This window comes from Cnephaeus nilssonii (assembly GCF_951640355.1).
Source record: "Cnephaeus nilssonii genome assembly, chromosome: 14".
Lineage (NCBI taxonomy): Eukaryota > Metazoa > Chordata > Mammalia > Chiroptera > Vespertilionidae > Cnephaeus > Cnephaeus nilssonii.
The window spans coordinates 29273470-29292365 of NC_137085.1; the positions used below are offsets into that span (position 1 = coordinate 29273470).

General features: G+C 40.3%; 1 protein-coding gene across 1 annotated transcript in view; it reads right to left on the reverse strand.

Annotated features, from left to right (window-relative positions):
• Positions 1-18896, reverse strand: part of LOC307111153 (phospholipid-transporting ATPase FetA-like) — a gene marked incomplete at its 5' end in the record, with an annotated part of 62366 nt that overhangs the window by 34937 nt on the left and 8533 nt on the right. The window contains 7 exons of the mRNA XM_079790829.1: positions 276-337; positions 2474-2572; positions 3634-3747; positions 7297-7355; positions 9171-9251; positions 16686-16730; positions 17094-17137. Of these exons, the coding sequence (XP_079646955.1) occupies positions 276-337; positions 2474-2572; positions 3634-3747; positions 7297-7355; positions 9171-9251; positions 16686-16730; positions 17094-17137 (504 nt within the window). The remainder of the gene's footprint in view (positions 1-275; positions 338-2473; positions 2573-3633; positions 3748-7296; positions 7356-9170; positions 9252-16685; positions 16731-17093; positions 17138-18896) is intronic.

An 18896-nucleotide genomic window follows, 5' to 3' on the forward strand; every position in this document is an offset into this window, starting at 1 on the left:
TATATTATTTCATTTTTATTTTCATAAACATCCTCTAAGGTAGAGAATATGATCTCTACTTTATGGATAAGAAATATGAGGTCCAGAGAGGTCTGAGGTCATATGGTGCGTTCAGGGTATGCTAGACCTAGAAACAAATTCTTCTTATGTCCAATCTGAGGTTCTTTTTATTGTCCTGAACTACCTTTCCAAAGCCCCCAGCACATCAAGTGTTCACAAGGCCAACCCTCTCCCGAGCCGGTCCTGCCTAAACTAGCTTCCCTAGAAGGACTTACCTGCCATTCATCAGGACCAGAACAGAACGGTTGTTGACCTGATTGTCGTTTTGGTGCCTTTTCTAAAATTATACACACACACAAAAAAAAGTTCAGGTAACAGAATTGAGCAAATGGCATGTAGAAACTTAATATTTTGAAGTATTATCCAATGTAGTTCACCCTCTTTGTAATTTTTCTCGACCCCCCAAAGTCATTCCACTATTATCCATTGACGCTTTTATTTCTCTATCCCTCTCCCTTCCTCTCTCTCTCTCTAAAAATCAATAAAAAACATTAAAAAACAAACAAACCAGGTCAAGAAGCTGATTGTCTCTGAGAAGCTGAAAAGGGAATTCTGAAAAAGAACCAAGGGAGAAGAAAGAGAAAATCTTGGCTTTAAAGATCAAAAGCCAAAGCCCAGGGGATGAGAACAAACAACTTACATCAAAGGCCACCGAGGAGAGAATGGAAAAACATGGGCAGAATGGAGTCTCATACTCCTTGGAAGGTACAGGGAAAGCTAATTATCCTTAAGCATACTCCCATCCCACCCCAACCATGGTCCACATTCAGAAGCCCACAGTGTATGCAATGAGGACTCCACAAACTTTTCCAATAGCAGCTCTCCTCAGTCATCAATGCAAAGACCAAATAGAAGGGGGACAAATACAGGGTATGTCCTGGTGCTAGGACTCACATGAATCCCCTCCTTTCAGTTGAGATTTCTCCCTGAGAAAAGGGTAGGACTGGGAAGGAGGCAGAGAGAATCCTGAATTGGTCAGAATATTTTATCCTAAAGAGATTGAGTTCTAAACCAGAAGTAAATGGGTTATTCTGAATTGGCAAGTTAAGTGTTTTGTTTTTAAAAAGGCCAGGGTGGTTGTTACCAGCAACATTGAGCTTAGTTATAGAAAAATAAAGTAACAATTTTGCATTGTGACTTCAGTCACAATCGAAATTTAAACCATGTGCTAATTCTGGGTTTAAAGAGTTACAGAGTTAAAGAGCTGGAGAAACATCCTTCTCTCCAACTTTGCTCTAAATATCTATTCTGGTAAAATCAGAACTTTCTTATGGAAGATGCAAGCAGGTCAACAGGACTGGCTTCCCAAATCCCACTAGTAGGCATGGTACTGGGTCCTCACCCTACCCTTCTATGCAGGACCTGCTGTAAGGAGCAAAGAGGAAGCCATGCAGCACTCACTGAGAGCGAGTTTCTCCCTCCAAGGACAGGAAGAGTCATAAGGCTTTCTAAAACCAGAGGGTTCTTGGCGGTGTATACTTAATAGCATTGAAAGTCAGAAAGGGAGCCCAGCCAATGTGGCTCAGTGGTTGACCTGGAGGGCACGGTTCAATTCCCAGTCAGGGCACATGCCTGGGTTGTGGGCTCAATTCCCAGTGTGGGGTGTACAGGAGGCAGCCGATCAGTGATTCTCTCTCATCATTGATGTTTCTATCTTTCTCTTTCTCTCCTTTCCTCTCTGAAATCAATAAAAATATATTTTAAAAAAATAATTTGAGCCCTAGCCAGTTTGGCTCAGTAGATAGAGGGTCGGCCTGCAGACCAAAGGGTCCCAGGTTCGATTCCGGTCAAGAGCATGTACCCTGGTTGCAGGCTCCTCCCAGGCCCCGGCCCTGGTTGGGACTCGTGCAGGAGGCAACCAATGGATGTGTTTCTCTCACATCAATGTTTCTCTGTCTTTCCCTCTCTCTTCCACTCTCCCTAAAAGTGAGGATTAACAACAACAAAAAACACCAAAAAAAAAAAAAGTTTGAAAGTCGGAAAGGGAAATAGGGAGAGTTGGAGAGGAGAAATGAAATGTGCAAAGGGGAGATGAGAATAGGAAAAAGAGTGAGGAGGAGACCAAAGGATGAAGGGAAAATAGATATAAAAACAAGAGAAGAGGGAATGGAGAAAGAAGGATGAGAGCAAACCCAGAGAAAGCTAAGAGGGGAGTGAAAGAAGAGGTGAGTTATTAAAAAAAATGGAAGGAAGCCTGGAAAAGGGGCTGAGTGGTGGTAATAGGAAGACAGAGAATGACCTTGCGTTGCCTCTTTCTGGCCATGCACAGACCACAAATCTTGGGCCTATGAAAATTACATATTCCTCTCTCCATTCAATGCTTCTTCTTAGCACTCGATAGTTCTGGGAAGTCCTTCTTGTCCCCTAGCCTGACTAGGTAGTGAGGAACTAAAGGCCTAGAAAGCCATGTTACCACGTCATCGATGGCATCTTTCACTGCTGTTACGGACAGCACCACTATCAGGGGTATCACAGTTGTGTACCAGGCCAAGGAGGAGATCTGGGGAATCAACTGTGAGAGGGGAGGAGAGAGAAACTTGGGTCAGAAAGCTTAAAGGACAATATACTTCCCCCTCCCACAACACCATTTTCATCTCCATAGGTTCATAATAAATTCAACTATCCTGGTTGCTTTTCACTGTTTGCAGCCTTCAGATAATCCCCAAATATAAGTAAACATCTCCCAAGGACTAAGGAAAAAAGAAGAGACTACCAGTTGCTACCTATGTGTCCTGAACTCTACCACATTTGTCTTGATGGCAAAGGGCCATTTCTCCTGTGAAAATGAGGCTGCTGGGGGTAGGCAGGTAAGAGTGGACATGGGAAAAATCACAGACCCTCCCACACTTCTTCAGCACAAGGAAATGAGATGATCAGTCCCTCTCTCCTAATTTGGGCCCAACCTGTCCTACTTCCTTGCTCTGTGCTGATATGCTTATGTTCTAGACGAGTGATGGGCAACCTTTTGAGGTTGGTGTGTCAAACTTCGCCAAAAAACTGAGCATAACTCGGGTAGTGTGTCACTTTGAGGAAAAAAACATTATTTCGCAAATGTTTCATCCTCAGGAGCAGCAAATGTTTCATCCTCGGCATGTGGCCGCCTCAGCGGCCGCGTGTCATCAGAAATGGCTACGTGTGTCAGTGCTGACACGTGTGTCATAGGTTCGCCATCACTGTTCTAGACCATGCTCTTCTGCAGCATGCCTGCATTTTAACTTTCTGTCAGGTAGGCTGGGACAAGAAGGAGGAATAGGGATGTAGCTGTGGTTTGGGTGAAGAGTCTTTAGCCTCCTATGGTCAGGCTGAACTGTGGCCGTGCAGCCATAACGAGGGGCTCCCCTTCCTTGGGACCCTGTGACCTTGTTTCCTTCCTCCTGGAGAGGCTTGTTTCATCCTGGCTAATCCTGACCAAAGCTACTCTAGAGGACTGGCCCAAGATCCCAGCCATCCACTTGCCTGTTACCTAATGACAAGAGGGCATTTCTCAGTTTAGGGATGAGACGGACGGATTATACAACCTGACCCCAGAGAGGCTGATAAAATGTTCTGTGGAAAAGGTCACAAAGGCAATACCTGTAGGATTAGCAAAACGAGAAAATATGCATTGGCGAGTCTCTGGAACTGTTCAAATAGGTTCATGGGCAAGAAGTTAAAGACATTATATTTTGAGGTCTTGATGGTATTGTTCTGTGAGTAAAAGAAAACAAGCACAATTAGAGGAACAAAAGACCCCCACCTCCCAGGCTTAACAAAAAGGACCAAGGCCATTCTGAAATGGTAAAAAGCCACAACCCCCTACCAAAGGAAGGAAAGAAGTATTTGTCTCCCCCTCCTGCAATGTTTTCTTTGAGGCCTAGAGCGGTCTAGAGGATGCAAAGATGTCGAGGCTGATCAATATGGGTTTTTTTTTGGGAGGCAGAAGGTATTTCTGCACTGGAGAGAATTCTTTGTTTATTGACACTATTGATAATGATAAAATCAACAATAAAAACGTACACTTAGTGAATATTTATTACCTGCAAGGCAGTGTTCTAATCATTTTTATATGTAGCCACTTATTTAATCCTCAAAACAACCCTATGAGGGAATACTATATGATCACCTTATGATGAGTAAATTGAGGCACTGAAGTTATTTGCTGAAGATCACACTGTTAGTTGCAGAGTTGGGATTGTGCTGTCCCCTGAGATTCAGTCCACTTGTATAGCCATCCAAATACTTTCTTTTCTTAGAATCATAAATCCTTCTATTTCATCTTACCCTCCTCACTTCTAAGTAGGCAAGTTATTTGTGTTTGCTCCACTCCAGAGTTCTCTAATGAAGGTTTTCTTAGTCTGGAAAACTCATTTTGTGTGTCTTTACATGCTGGTTTCATTGCTGAAGGATGTCAATGCCAAAAGCAAATTACTGTCTTTCACACCTAGCTCACTGAACGTTCCGACACTGGTTGCTGTCAGCATTAGAAAATCATCTGCCCCTTAATTGTCCTAAGAGAGATGGATGGAATAGTTTTGGCCTACATCTAAGCTATATTTTGCTAAGTGAAAATGGGAACTTGCTACCTCTTCAGTCTCAATCTGAAGATGTTGACAGAACCATCTTACTTTCTATCTTTGAGTCTACAATCATTTGACCTAAGATGTCAGAGCTTGAATCTAAGCACTCAAGAAAAGCAGAAGAATGAGACCAAGTAATTCCCTATGAACAGGGCTTCTCCTCCACCTCCTCCATCTATAAAGCCGAAAGAAAAGAATAAACCCACCTACAGGCCTGGAGTACAGATACTACTCAAGCATGAGGAATCGTGCTGGGCCCTGCCTTGGGAAGACATCAGCGTCCTCTTGGAGAACCAAAATCATTCAGTCCTGAGGCTAAACTTGCCCAGGAAGGCTAGATAGGCTACCCAGCCAAGACTTGCCCAAGGTCTATTTCCAAAGGGAAGAGAAACTGGTCAAATAGCTTAGCACTTAGGAGTTTAGAGATCCAAGCCAAAACTAAGGTTTCCTTGGTGTTTTTCCTTTATTTTCTCCATAATTTCTCCAATTAACAATCAATTGCACACTATACATTTCTCAAGGCTTGCTCTGTTCACAGCCCTATGTTGGGCTATACTAGTAGAAGCTGAAAAACAACTAAACAAGATCTATTCCCAGAGAAGCACAGAGCTTTGTCTTGCATGGAGTTCTAACTAAATGATCTATAAGGGCCATTCTAGTCCTGAGAGTATGTTATTCTAACACAGAAATAGTTTTCTTTTATTATTATTACTACAGGCCTGTTGCACAATATTCATGCAAGAATAGGCCTTCCTTCCCTTGGCTTCGCTCCAGGCCGCCTGGGAGCCTGCAAATCCTCACTCCCGGCTGGAGCACCACTCCTGTAACTCCCTCCGCTGCCCCCCATCCTCCTCATAGCAGGCGTCCCGCCCCTCCTGGCTGCTCCCATGCCTGCATATGCAAATCAACCCACCATCTTTGTCATGTTAATTTGCATAATCACTCCTGATTGGCTGTGGGCATAGCGGGGGTACGGTCAATTTACATGTTTGTCTATTATTAGGTAAGATAAGACACCTTGGATTTTTTTTTTTAAATATTTTTATTGATTTTTCACAGAGAGGAAGGGAGAGGGATAGAGAGCTAGAAACATCGATGAGAGAGAGACATCGACCAGCTGCCTCCTGCACACCCCCCACCGGGGGATGTGCCGCAACCATTGTACATGCCCTTGACCGGAATCGAACCTGGGACCCTCCAGTCCGCAGACCGACGCTCTATCCACTGAGCCAAACCGGTTTCGGCGACACCTTGGATTTTTGGTGTCTAAGTCCAAATGGCTCTGATACTTGGACCCAAAGACCTTTTCATCTCTTGCCTTACTGAATCAGCTGACTGTCACTATCGATTATTCATTTGATCTTATAGCTAATTAATGTATTTCATTTAGGTAGCATTTGTTTAGCAAATGAAGACAAAAGCCATGCTGATTCTGTCTCAAGACAGAAGTATCAGTACTTCTTCACTAACTTGGCAACTAGAGTGTTTTGTTCTACTCTTAAATGTCAAGTCAGAAGCAATATCTCAAGAATGTAGAACATCTGCTTAACTATGAACTTCCTCAGTGTTTAGTTATTTTGGCACATGTGATAAAATTTAAGCATGATAGAGGTGGTGGTGGTGGAATTTGGGCTCTTTATTTATTTGGGCAGTGTACTTGATTGATGGCTAAATGGGGGAATAGAGGAGAACAGAAGGCCAAGTACATAATGGAAATCAGTATTTAGGGGTTTGGAAGAGGAAACGGTGTAGGAATGGAAGAAATTATAGAAATAGGAGGAAAATGAACATTGGGAAGGGTCAGGGAAATGGAATCAGTCAAATCTGTTTATTTATTCATTAACTATTGGTTGCCTCCTGGACGTGCCCGCACTGTGGCTGGGGAATGAACCTGAAACCGAGGTATGTGCCTTTGACTGAGAATCAAGCCAATGACCCTTAAGTCTGTGGGCCGACATTCTAATCACTGAGTCACAATGGCCAGGGTGATGAAGACATTTTAAATGTTCATCAATAGGAAACTGGTAAAATAAATTAAGGTATCCTATATAATAAAAGGCTAATATGCAAATTGTCCCCTTGGGAGTTCGACTAGGAGACTGGGAGTTTGATCGCTGGATATGACATGCGCTGACCACCAGGGGGTGGTGCGGAACATGGCGGGCGACCAGCGGCTGAGGTGGAGCGGAGCGAGGGAAGGAGGAGGCGGGGAGGCTGGGAGGCAGGGAACCTGACTGGCCCTGATCGCAGGCCAGGCCTAGGGATCCTACCCGTGCATGAATTTCATGCACTGGGCTTCTAGTATCAATATAATGGAAAACTATGCTGCTATTAAATGAATTAGGTAGATCTATATGTATTATAATAGATGTCTAAATGAAAAAAAAATTGTGGATCTATGCTTTCATCTGTGTTAGAAAAATCAACAAGTATTTCTTTTCTAGGAGTTATATATAAAACCCAAAATATGAGATATATTATTCCCTGAGCCTAGGCCACTGGATTAATTTTGGTTCTGAGCCCTCACTGCACCAGCCTTCAATGTATAGGAATGTGAAAAAAAGCAGAACCTAAGTTATAGGATCTACATCTACAATGAAGTTCCTGCCCCACCAACAAAGGGGAATATTAGAGGGAGATTTCAGCACCCTTCTGAAATAGCCAGAGACCTGATACTCACTGGATATCCAAACATACTGTTGAATTCTTCATTGTTGGCTTGCAGATATCTCTCTTGTTCTAAGAAAGAGGAGAGAAATGATGAGAAGGATGCTTCTCTGCAGATCAGTCTGGGATGCTGGCTGCTAGTGAAGATTCACTACCTCACACTTTCTTGTTGAGGATATCTGTTTAAAAATGGGATTTTTGTCTCTTTATTCAAAGAATCAAGAAAGCCCTGGCCAGTGTGGCTCAGCTGGTTGGAGCATTGTCCTGTGCACTGAAGGACACGTGGACATGTGTTTGATTCTTGGTTAGGGCACACACCCAGGTTGTGGGTTCAATCCCCAGTAGGGGCGCTTACAGAAGGCAACCAATTGATGTTTCTCTCTTACACCAATGTTTCTCTCTCTCTCTCTTTCTCTCTCCGTCTCCCTCTCACTCTAAAATCAATAACAACATATCCCCAGGTGAGAATTAAAAAAAAAAAAAGAATCAAGTAATACAATAAAAATAAAACCCTCCAGGGTTTCAGTTTTCTGAAGGCAACAGGACAAGGCTGTTATAAACATTCATGTGCAAGTTTTTGTGTGGACATGTTTTCATTTCTCTTGGGTATATACCTAGGAGTAGAATTGATGGGTCATATGACAAGTCTATGTTTAACTTTATGAGAAACTGCCAAATAGTTTTTCACAGCAGTTGCATTATTTTATAATTGCATTATTTTACATTCCCTGCATAATGTATGAGGGTTCTCATTTCTTCACATCCTTGCCAACACTTGTTAGTGCCTGCTTTTTATTCTAACCATCTTAGTGGATGTGAAGTAGCATCTCACTGTATTGCCAGCATGTAACACGGTCATTGGCATTCATTTTGTGATCAATAAATATTTGTTGAATAAATAAATCAGTCTTGATTGATGATTACGAAATTCATTTGCCTTGAATTTACTACTCCCCACAGTATTCTGCTCTCTATTATTCTGTTCATAAGAACATGCAGGAGAAATTGGTCAGTTCATTTGTTTTCCTCAGCCCTTTCTCCTTTAGCAGCTATGAGAACAGGCGAGAACTGCCTGGTTTTCCCTTGGTTGGGAGTTCACTGACTTTCTCTTCCTGAAACTAGGGCCTGTGGCTTGGAATGGACTTCTTTCTGTAACTCAGGCCTGTGCCCTTAGAATGGGCTTCCTCCAGGAATCAGACAACTGCACAATGACAGAAAGTAAAGAACACAGAGTGTGGCCTTAAATCAGTGACCTAATTTCATTATCTGCACCTTCTCTATTCCTCAAAAGAAAGCTGAAATATATAACTACATTCTGGCTTGCTTTTTCAAAATTTTATGTTAAAAAATTTACCTTTTCCCATGTCAGGCAGTTTCATTCTGAAAGCTGGCTTGGGTGTGATTACCCCAGTTCCCTTTAGTATTTGGCTTCACCGAAGGAAAGCATGGAAGTAAATGAAAATACTTCCTGACACCATAGCCATATCCATTTGCTGTGGCCACAAATAGGCAGCAAAGCTTAACCTTATCTGCCTTGGCAACTTCTTTTCACATTGACCACTTCTTTTCGGCAGGAGGCAGTTGGGAAGGGTGGGGAGAGGAAAAGGAACACATGCTTTCCTGGTGAACTTCCAAATGAAAGTACAAAAGATGAGAGATTGTAACTACTCCAGTTAGAATTCTCAGATGTCAAAACAGTAGACCTTACACTAGTAAGTACAAAGTATTTACTTTTGTGAAGCATATTTCCTCTACTCGTCAGTTGTTTAGTAGATTGGCAGTTTGATTGGTAGACTGGATAGTCTGTTTATCTGTTATATGCAAGCACACATTTTTTAGAGGCAATAATAATGACATGCAGACTTAGATATCTCTGAGTTCACCTACCTCCACCACTTTGTCTTTCCTCACTCCGGCTTTCATATATAGACATTGCAGAGTAGTACCAACTATAATTCAATAGAATTTCTGTAAAGGAAATAAAAATATTTAGAATGAGAATTTCTCATGCCAATAATATTTTACTTAAACATGTTCTTAAGTAACAAGGAACTTGATCTCTGAAATTGAAAATAATCTACCTCTAAGATAGATATGCTAAATTTTAGAATTCATTTCATTTGTCCTCAACATAAAGTTATATTTTCAAAGCTTGGGAAACAGATTCCAGTTCCTGGCAACTAAGTCTAAACTGATGACCACAATCTGTCAGACAAGTTATCTGAACCGTGGAAACAGGTAAAAGAAATTATTAGGTGATCTTTCGTGTAATTCTGGGATTACACCTTTGCTTAGTTTTCTACTGCCTGGCCTATACTATAACTCTGTAGGGCAGAGGTTAACTTATATATATTTATTCAGTAGAGATACAAATATTTAAGTCTGGTGAAAAAGATAACTCCAAAGGTTATGATTTATGGACTTTAGGACTGTAAATGCTTAGCTCCTATATTTTCACTTCAAGTGGTCTTAACATCTTACTTGCTTCCTCATAAATTAATGAGTTTAATAAAATCTTTGATACCTGTTCATTTTATATATGTGAGAGTCATGTTCCTTAACCTTTTAAAAGTTATCAAATCCCGTGAGTTTGCTACACAGAAAATCCCTTCTTTCTCTCCATCCTTAACCCAATTCAGAAAAGGCCAATAAAGTATATTTTAGTTAATCGATATTTTTCAGGTCTCCTAATTCACTAACTGTGGATAAGCCAAGACTAGAAAACTGTACAGGCATTTTCATCTTAATCATCCCAAACAAGATTAGATGGGGGGGGGGGGGGCAGGAATCACTTGAGGGAAGTGCAAAAAGTCCAAGTAAAAGGGATTCCCAGGAAACCAAGAGATATTCAACTGCCAGAAAAACAACAACAAAACCCTGGACAACTATGATCACTTTGCAATGAGAATGAGATTCCAGTTCTGCCCTCTGTGAGTCCCAAGTGACTTCCTTAAGGATACAGTTGCATCAAATAACGTCAGGAGTCAGGGAGTTAACAGCAGTTAGGTGTGAAACAGTAGAAAATAAAGTGCTGGGTATTGTGACAAATTGGTGAGTGCATGCCTTCTATAAAAGTATCCAAATACGAAAAAGAAAATTAAGCATTGTGCAGGCCAAATAAAATTCACTTGTGCTTGTTAGCTACAAGTTTTGTACCCCAACCTAAGGTTTCTATTTCTTCTGTCGATAGAATCGGTGTTCTCCTACCCAATGTTAGTAGTTCTAATATCACCATTCTCTAAGCACCCAGTCCTACTCTCAGCTGCCTATACTCCCTAGATAGGCTTGGGGTTCCTGCTGCTGCTGAGAAAGGAGAGCCAAGGATGGGATGTCTTGAAGTTCTGGATTCTCTCCAATCCCTGTAGGGCCATCAAGCAGTTTTGAGAGGGCAGTCGGGCCAAATCCACACAGTAGCACAGCTTAGAATGTGAAATGGTTAGAAGGCACTAAGCCAGTGGGCACATGAGTAATGACTGTTTGGCTGGAATCAGACACTCACCCAATCTTGTGACATTCTCTGCAGGCACATCACATTACATAGCAGCCAACTGGAAAGTACATTTAATCTCAGAAGAGGGATGGAAGAATGTGAGGGAAGGGAGATAACAAATGGGATGGGGTTGGGGGGGAGAGAGAAAGGGGCGGGGGGTGGGAGGGGGAGAAGGATTAGGAGCCAGAGAACTGAGTTTTATTTCAAAGTTGGCCACTAAATAATGATAATGTGATTTGGGGTAAGTTATTAACTATTTCATGCCCCGAATTTCTTCTAAAAAGATAATTTTTTTTAAAGAAACAGGAAATAAAAAATTAGGCAGATACATGAAAGAGAAAGACTCACTAAGAAATAAAATTTTCAGAGAGAGGTTGAGGGGTAATTATGTGTTACACACTAAGAACAGCATTAGTTCCCATTATGGGGTTGAGAGGAAGAGTTGAGAGAGGATAAAATTAAATAAGGTATTAAAATGTCTGCCACTTTGCTTGGCACAAAGTAGTCAATCAATAAATGGCAGTGCTTTATAATTTTAATATATACGCCTGCCAGAAAGGCAAAATATTTAAAGTCTTAATAATATTGTGTTAAAGAGAAAATGTAACTTCCAGAACACTTACATACTATTGGTGATATTAAAAATCAGATAACCACTTTGGAAAACAATTTGGTCTTACCTAGTAAAGTTGATGGAACATTTACCCTATTTTGATACCTGTTCAAAATCAGATAACCACTTTGGAAAACAATTTGGTCTTACCTAGTAAAGTTGATGGAACATTTACCCTATTTTGATACCTTTTCCCTAGGGTATATACCTACATTTTTAGGTATATACCCTAGGGAAACTCTCATAAAATGGCATATACAAGGATGCTGTACAGTAGCACTGATCATAACAGCAAAACTTGAAACCAACCAAATAGCTATTAAAGGTGAATAGAGAAATAACTTGTGGTATGTTCATACAATGAAAGCTATGTAATAGTGAAGATGAGTGAACTACAGTTATACACATTAATATTGTTAAATCTCAGGAATATAATATTTATGAAAAAAATTGCAAAAAAAGATGTACAGTACTAATTCATTTTCATAAAGTTAAAGATCATGCAAAACTACATCATTAGGGATACATATTTTCATGGTAAGCCTGTAAGAAGCAAGAGAATAAAACATATAGAATTCAGAATAGAAGTTAGAGAGAGGGAGGAGGCAAGGGATTGAGAAAAGCATACTGAGAGCTTCCAGCCACACTTGTGCTCATCTTATTGTTGCCCTTTACAATTTACACATGTTATAAACTTTGTATCTATTCACTATATAATAACAGAGAGGAGAAACCAAGATGGCGGCATAGGTAAACACCTGAACTGCTGCCTCACACAACAATTTCAAAACTACAACTAAAAGACAAAATGGATATCATCCAGAACGACAGGAAGGCTGGCTGAGTGGAAATTCTACAACTAGAAGGAAAGAGAAAAGCACACTGAGACTCACAGGAGCTGTGGAAGTAAAGTGCAGAGGTACGGAGGCGCGTGCACAGAGAGGGCTGGCAACTGAGAGGACTGCCTTTCTCAATCGGGAGGGAGACAAAAGCTCCCGACTGCTCTGAACTCCAGTTCCGGGTGAGACTCTGGGGACCCAGACTCATATGGGGAGAAACTGGACTGTCTGGCAGCAGGCGGAACTCGAGGGTGGCTTTCTCTCAGAGGTGCTTGCAGTGATTACCGCGGGACACTGAGACCCAGGGGCCTCTTAGGACAGGGCTGACGGGAAGCCATTGCCATTTGTTCCACCCTGAGATCCCGCCCCATGAAGCCATTGCTGTTTGCTCCACGCTGCGACTCCACCCCATCCAAGCTGAGCGCAGAGGCTTTTGCATATGAATAGCCTGGTCCTCTAAATTCTAAACTTACCTAACAAACTGCAGCTGAGTCAGAGAGACCCAGAACATCCAATAGAAGGCCCAAGGCCCCGCAGCAGCTTGCATTCCTCACATCTGGGCCTCGTCTGGGCACCTCCAAAATCCAAACAAAGAAGAGGAATCTGCAGATCTCTCCATAGCTCCTGCTGGGTGGCCTCAGGCAGAGGCTAAATTAGCACCTCCTTGGAGATCCAAGAGCCAGTGTAGCCAGGGGTCAGAGTAGGACCATCCAGATTACAACTCCTCAGATCCATAAGGGACATATTCAGGGGGCAGACTCAGTGAGCACCAAAGCCCCACTGAAGCAAGTCTTGTCTCATAAGGGTGTCTCCAGCACAGAAGTTCTCCCATCGTAGACACAGCTGATCCTCACAGCCAATTGGCCTGGAGGTCAATTCCTCCCAGTGATACCAACAACAATCAAGGCTTAACTACAACAAGACTGTGCACACAGCCCACAAAGGGGTGCACCAAGAGTATCCACCTCAGGTAACTGGGGAGGCTGAGCCACTGGGCCCTATAGGACACCTAGCACACAAAGCCACTTTATCAACTCAGGGAAGCAGCCAAAATGCAGAGACAAAGAAACAGGTCACAAATGAAAGAAATGGAGGAAAGCAAACGACTGGATATAGAGTTTAAAACCACGGTTATAAGGTTTTTCAAGAACTTTCTAGAAAAGGCCGATAAATTTAGCGAGACCCTTGAGGATATGAAAAAGGACCAACTAGAAATTAAGCATACACTGACTGAAATAAAAAATAATATACAGAGATCCAACAGCCAACTAGAGGATCACAAGAATCAAGTCAAAGATTTGAAATACAAAGAAGCAAAAAACACCCAACCAGAAAAGAAAAAAGATTCCAAAAATATGAAGATAGTGTAAGGAGCCTCTGGGACAACTTCAAGCGTACCAACATCAGAATTATGGGGGTGCCAGAAGAAGAGAGAGCAAGATACTGAAAAACAATTTGAAGAAATAATGACTGAAAACTTCCCCTACCCGGTGAAAGAAATAGATTTAAAAGTCCAGGAAGCACAGAGAACCCCAAACAAAAGGAATCCAAAGAGAACCACACCAAGACACATCATAATTAAAATGCCAAGAGCAAAAGACAAAGAGAGAATATTAAAAGCAGCAAGAGAAAAACAGTTACCTACAAGGGAGCACCCATACGATTGTCAGCTGATTTCTCAACAGAAACTATGCAGGCCAGACGGGAGTGGCAAGAAATATTCAAAGTGATGAATAGCAAGAACCTACAACCAAGATTACTCTACCCAGCAAAGCTATCATTCAGAATTGAAGGTCAGATAAAGAGCTTCACAGATAAGAAAAAGCTAAAGGAGTTCATCACCGCCAAACCAGTACTATATGAAATGCTGAAAGGTATTCTTTAAGAAGAGGAAGAAGAAGAAAAAGGTAAAGATAAAAATTATGAACAACAAATACATATCTATCAACAAGTGAATCTAAAAATCGAGTGAATAAAAAATCTGATGAACAGAATAAACTGGTGAATATAATAGAATCAGGGGCATAGAAAGGGAGTGGACTGACAATTCTCGGGGGGGAAGGGGTGTCGGGGGTGTGGGAAGAGACTGGACAAAAATCATACACCTATAGATGAGGACAGTGGGCGGGGGTAAGGGCAGAGGGTGGGGTGTGAACTGGGTAGAGGGGAGCTATGGGGGGAAAAAAGAGGAATAATTGTAATAATCTGAACAATAAATATTTATTAAAAAATATATATATATATAATTACAAAAGGCCTAAAAATTTTAAGTGAATATATCAACTGTATAGGAAATACTCTTCCTGTATTACTCATAAAAGTAATTTTTAAAATACCCTTATTGAAAGAGTCGGTACAATTTGGGTTACTACATTTAAAAAAAATGTTTTGAGATAATTTTTAATTTTCAGAATATTTCCAAAAATAGCATAGAGAATTTCCATATAACTTTCACCCATATTACTCTTATGTAAACATCTTATAGAACCACAGAACCATGAACAGACTAAGAAGTTAACCTTGGCACAATGCTATTAACTGAAGTGCATAAACTATTTATTTTTTAACCAATTCTCTCCACTAATGTACTTTTTTAAAATTCCAGGATCCCACATTGTATTTAGTTGTATATTTCCTCCAACATGTGACTGTTCCTCATTTCTTTCTTGTTTTTTGTTATCTTAATACTTTTGAAGGTTACTGGACAGTTGTTTTGTAGAATGTGCCGCAACTTGAGTTTTGTTTTAAGTTAGGGATTCTTTTCACAATATTCACCACATCCCTCTTTCCCACTTCTCTCTCCAGGGGTAATCATTGTTCATGGTTATGTTTTGATATCTAGTAGGAAATATTTCCTTGTCCTTCTTTAAAAATTTTATTTTATGCTATTCTTACATTTTCTCCTAAAGAATATTGAAATCAATTTGTCATGTCCTAAAAATTCCTGTGCTACTTTTAGATTGAATTCCTTCAAATTGTAGATTAATTTGAAGAGAATGGACATATTTTCAACATCAAAAATTTTTACCATTCACTCTATAAATATATATTAAGCACCTAAGCACCTACTTTGTACCAGTCATTTTAGCATTTGACATACATCAGTGAACAAAACAGACAAAGAATTCTTATCTTTGTGGAACTTACATTTTGCAAGTAAAGGTAGGCAATAAACAATAAAATAATAAACAATTATAAATTATGTAGGAAAATTATAAAGGCTATATTAAAAGGGGGTAATAATAGTAAGATAAGGGTGATTATGAATATGAGGGTGAGAGGAGGTGCTAGGGTAATCAAGGTAGGCCTATGGAAATATTGAGATTGAACAAAAACTTGAAAAAGAGAATTAGCCAAAGGGCTACCTGTAGGAAGAGCTTAAATCAGAGGAATAATTACAACAAACATTAGGAAGGAACAGTCAGACTAACTGGAACAGCAAGGTAAGGAGCAGAGTGGTAGAAGAGGAGGTCAGGGAGGGTAGGGGAAGGGTCTATATGGTCTAAAAGGCTAATGTAAGGACCTTGGCTTTTACTCTGTATTCCATCCAGAATGCCTATATTTTGCCATTTATTCAGGCCATGATTTTGTCCATCAATAAAGTCTTACAGTTTTCTTCATATAGCTTTTGTGCATTTCTTTTTATATTTATTCTTACGTGTTTTAAGTTGCTAGTGTGAATAGAATTTTTATTCCAATACATTTTCTAATTGGTTACTGCTATTAAGAAAACTATTGATTTTTGTATATTGGTTATATATCTGGAGGTCCCTTAATTTTCATGAGGAGATTACCAACTTTATCCAGCGTGGGTGGTTATTGATATCTGATTCTACCCTGTGTCCTTAATAGTACCCTCTCCATACACTGTTGCATTAAAAGGCTCTTAAAATGTACCATAGCTGCAGGGTATCTTTCTAGGTTTTTGTGTCCAAAACATGCTCCATTGCACCCATTAGGATGGGTAGTATTGAAAAAACCAAAAACAGAAAAGAAGTGTTGGCAAAGATATGGAGAAATTAGAACGCCTATGCATTGTTGGTGAAAATGTAAAATGGTACCGCTGTTATGAAAGACAGTGTGGTGGTTCCTCTAAAAATTAAAATTATCATATAATCAAGCAATTCCATTTGTGTGTACATATCCAAAAGAACTGAGCCCTAGCTGGTTTGGCTCAGTAGATAGAGAGGACTGAAGGGTCCTGGGTTCAATTCCAGTCAAGGGCACATGCCCGGGTTGTGGGCTTGATCCCCACTTAGGGGGTGTGCAGGAAGCAGCTGATCAATTATTCTCTCTCATCATTGATGTTCCTATCTCCCTCTCCCTCTCCCTTCCTCTCTGAAATCAATAAACATATATTTTTAAAAATAAATAAAATAAAAATGTATTTTTAAAAAACCACTTCCTCCATTGTTATCATAGCTTTCTGTTTTAAACAACTTCAAAATTAAATCACTTACCTGTCTGCCTCAAGTCTTCAGGTAGAATGTTCCTCTCACTTCCCTCTAAAAAGAACATTCAAGCATTACTCTCAAATGTGAGGTAATATCACCAGTGGTAATAACCACTTTTGATAATAATCTCAAGTTCAGCATTATAACTTTTTTCTTCACACCTTTACAGCAAAAAAAATAGTCTTAAGCCCATCCAGAGGGAAGCGGGTTTTGCACTAAGAAATTTCTTAGAGATCCAAAATTGTAAAAAGTTTCTTGGTGAGCTTCGTTCAATCCTTTAATGAATGCTCTGACAGCACAAGCGGTCAATTTCTTGGCTTTGTGGGTGGAACATGGGACAGTGTAGTAGTAAGCAAATACCATTATTGATTGGTGAACTCCGGATATCTTAGCAGATATAAGCTGAGCACTTACCTGAAATATAAAGTTTTATGTATTTCATCTCAGAGAAACACCACCTAAGAATAAAACAAAAAACTCCTTGTCAGTCCAGGTCCTGCTGATATAATAATACCTACCATTTATCAAAATTTACTGTGTACTAGACACTTTACAAGTGCTTTACACATTTAATCTTGTTTAATTTTCACTAACACCTGGGCCTAGAAAGAGGGCACTTTTCTCCTCCTCCTCCTCCTCCTCCTCCTCCTCCTCCTCCTCCTCCTCCTCCTCCTCCTCCTCCTCCTCCTCCTCCTCCTCCTCCTCCTCCTCCTGCCCTTTCCCTTTTTCTTCTTCTTCTTTTACAAATAAATACCCTGAGGCTTAAGATTAAGTGATTTACTCACGATCAGACAATCAGAATGTGATAGTTACAGTGGCAGATTTGAATCCCTGCTTGCCTGACTGCTCTTGACTACTATACTATATCATCTCTTTATAGACTTGGCCACAGATGAAGAGATGGTTGTGAAGCAGGTTTTTAGGGCAGTAACTGAGAACTATGGTCAAATAAGAAGGAGTAGAATTTAAAGTCTTAAATACCCAGATGCTTCTCTTTGATAGATCAGACACTGAGCTCAGGGGGGAATCCATTAATCTGTCCCAATACTTCAGCATCCCTTATTTACGTTTGACCCACAAACTCTTAGAGCAATCTTTCCCAAAAGTGTGGTCCATAGACCAACTGTTTCAAAGAGACATGGAAAACATAGACACCTGTCTCCTTCCCTGGATGTATGGGATCAGACTCTCTGGGGAGGGTGGCAGCAAGAATTTTAGACTACTCATCATCTTGAGGCAAAAGAGTTAGGGTAATCAGAAGGAAGTAAATGGAAAGCTAACCTCCATAATAATCAGTCTGACAATGGACCAAATTGGTGTTAAGAAAAACATAGAACATAGCTCTCGTGAGAAAGCAAAAGGTCATAACATTGTTTGGACCTGTAAACTATTCGGAAAATTGTCTATTACAATGGTTTTCTAACAGTGCTCCATGAAGCATGAATTCTAAAATGGGACACAAGAAAAAGGGATTGGCAGTTGGAACTTAATGTCCTAAGACAGCAACTGCAGAAGCTTCACTGGTATGTATGTTGTAGCCTGGATTTTTGTGTAAGATTTTATCTAACTGCATGGTTTTGCTGATTTAAAAAAATGCAAAACCTTGGCTGCACACAGGGAATTAAAAAAAAATAATCTCAAGGCCCAGAATTTTCCCCAGACCAATTAAATTAAATATATGGGAGTGGCTTCCAGGCATCAGTCTTTTTCGGTACCACGTGATTCCAATGTGTTGCCAAGGTTGGGAACCAATCTGATCTCTGCTTTCTCATTTGAGATCAAAGGAGACTAAGATCCAAAGAATTTAAAGGAAATCAGGACTAGGATAAGGATCACCTGACTTCTAGCTCACTGTGCTGAGTTTTCTCTCCACAATTCAGAATGAACCAATTATTCCTCTAAGGTAGAGAGCATCTGAATCAAAACTGTTATGTAATTTCACCTTTACAGAGCTCTCTAGACTTTTAAAGAGTACTTCATATATATTCTATTTTTAAATTCCTATAAAGACACTGGGAAGGAGACAGTGCAAAACTTATTAGATCTGTTTTAGAGATGAGGAAATCAGAGGTCAATTAACTCGAAGTGGCTTAGAGGTAGAGCCACAATTAAAATCTTTATCTAACTTCTGAATTAAACTTGGCAAGTGTTTACTGAGTGCAGAGTATGTATTGTTGTGACATGGTCAAAGATGCAAAAATAAATAAAACATCATCC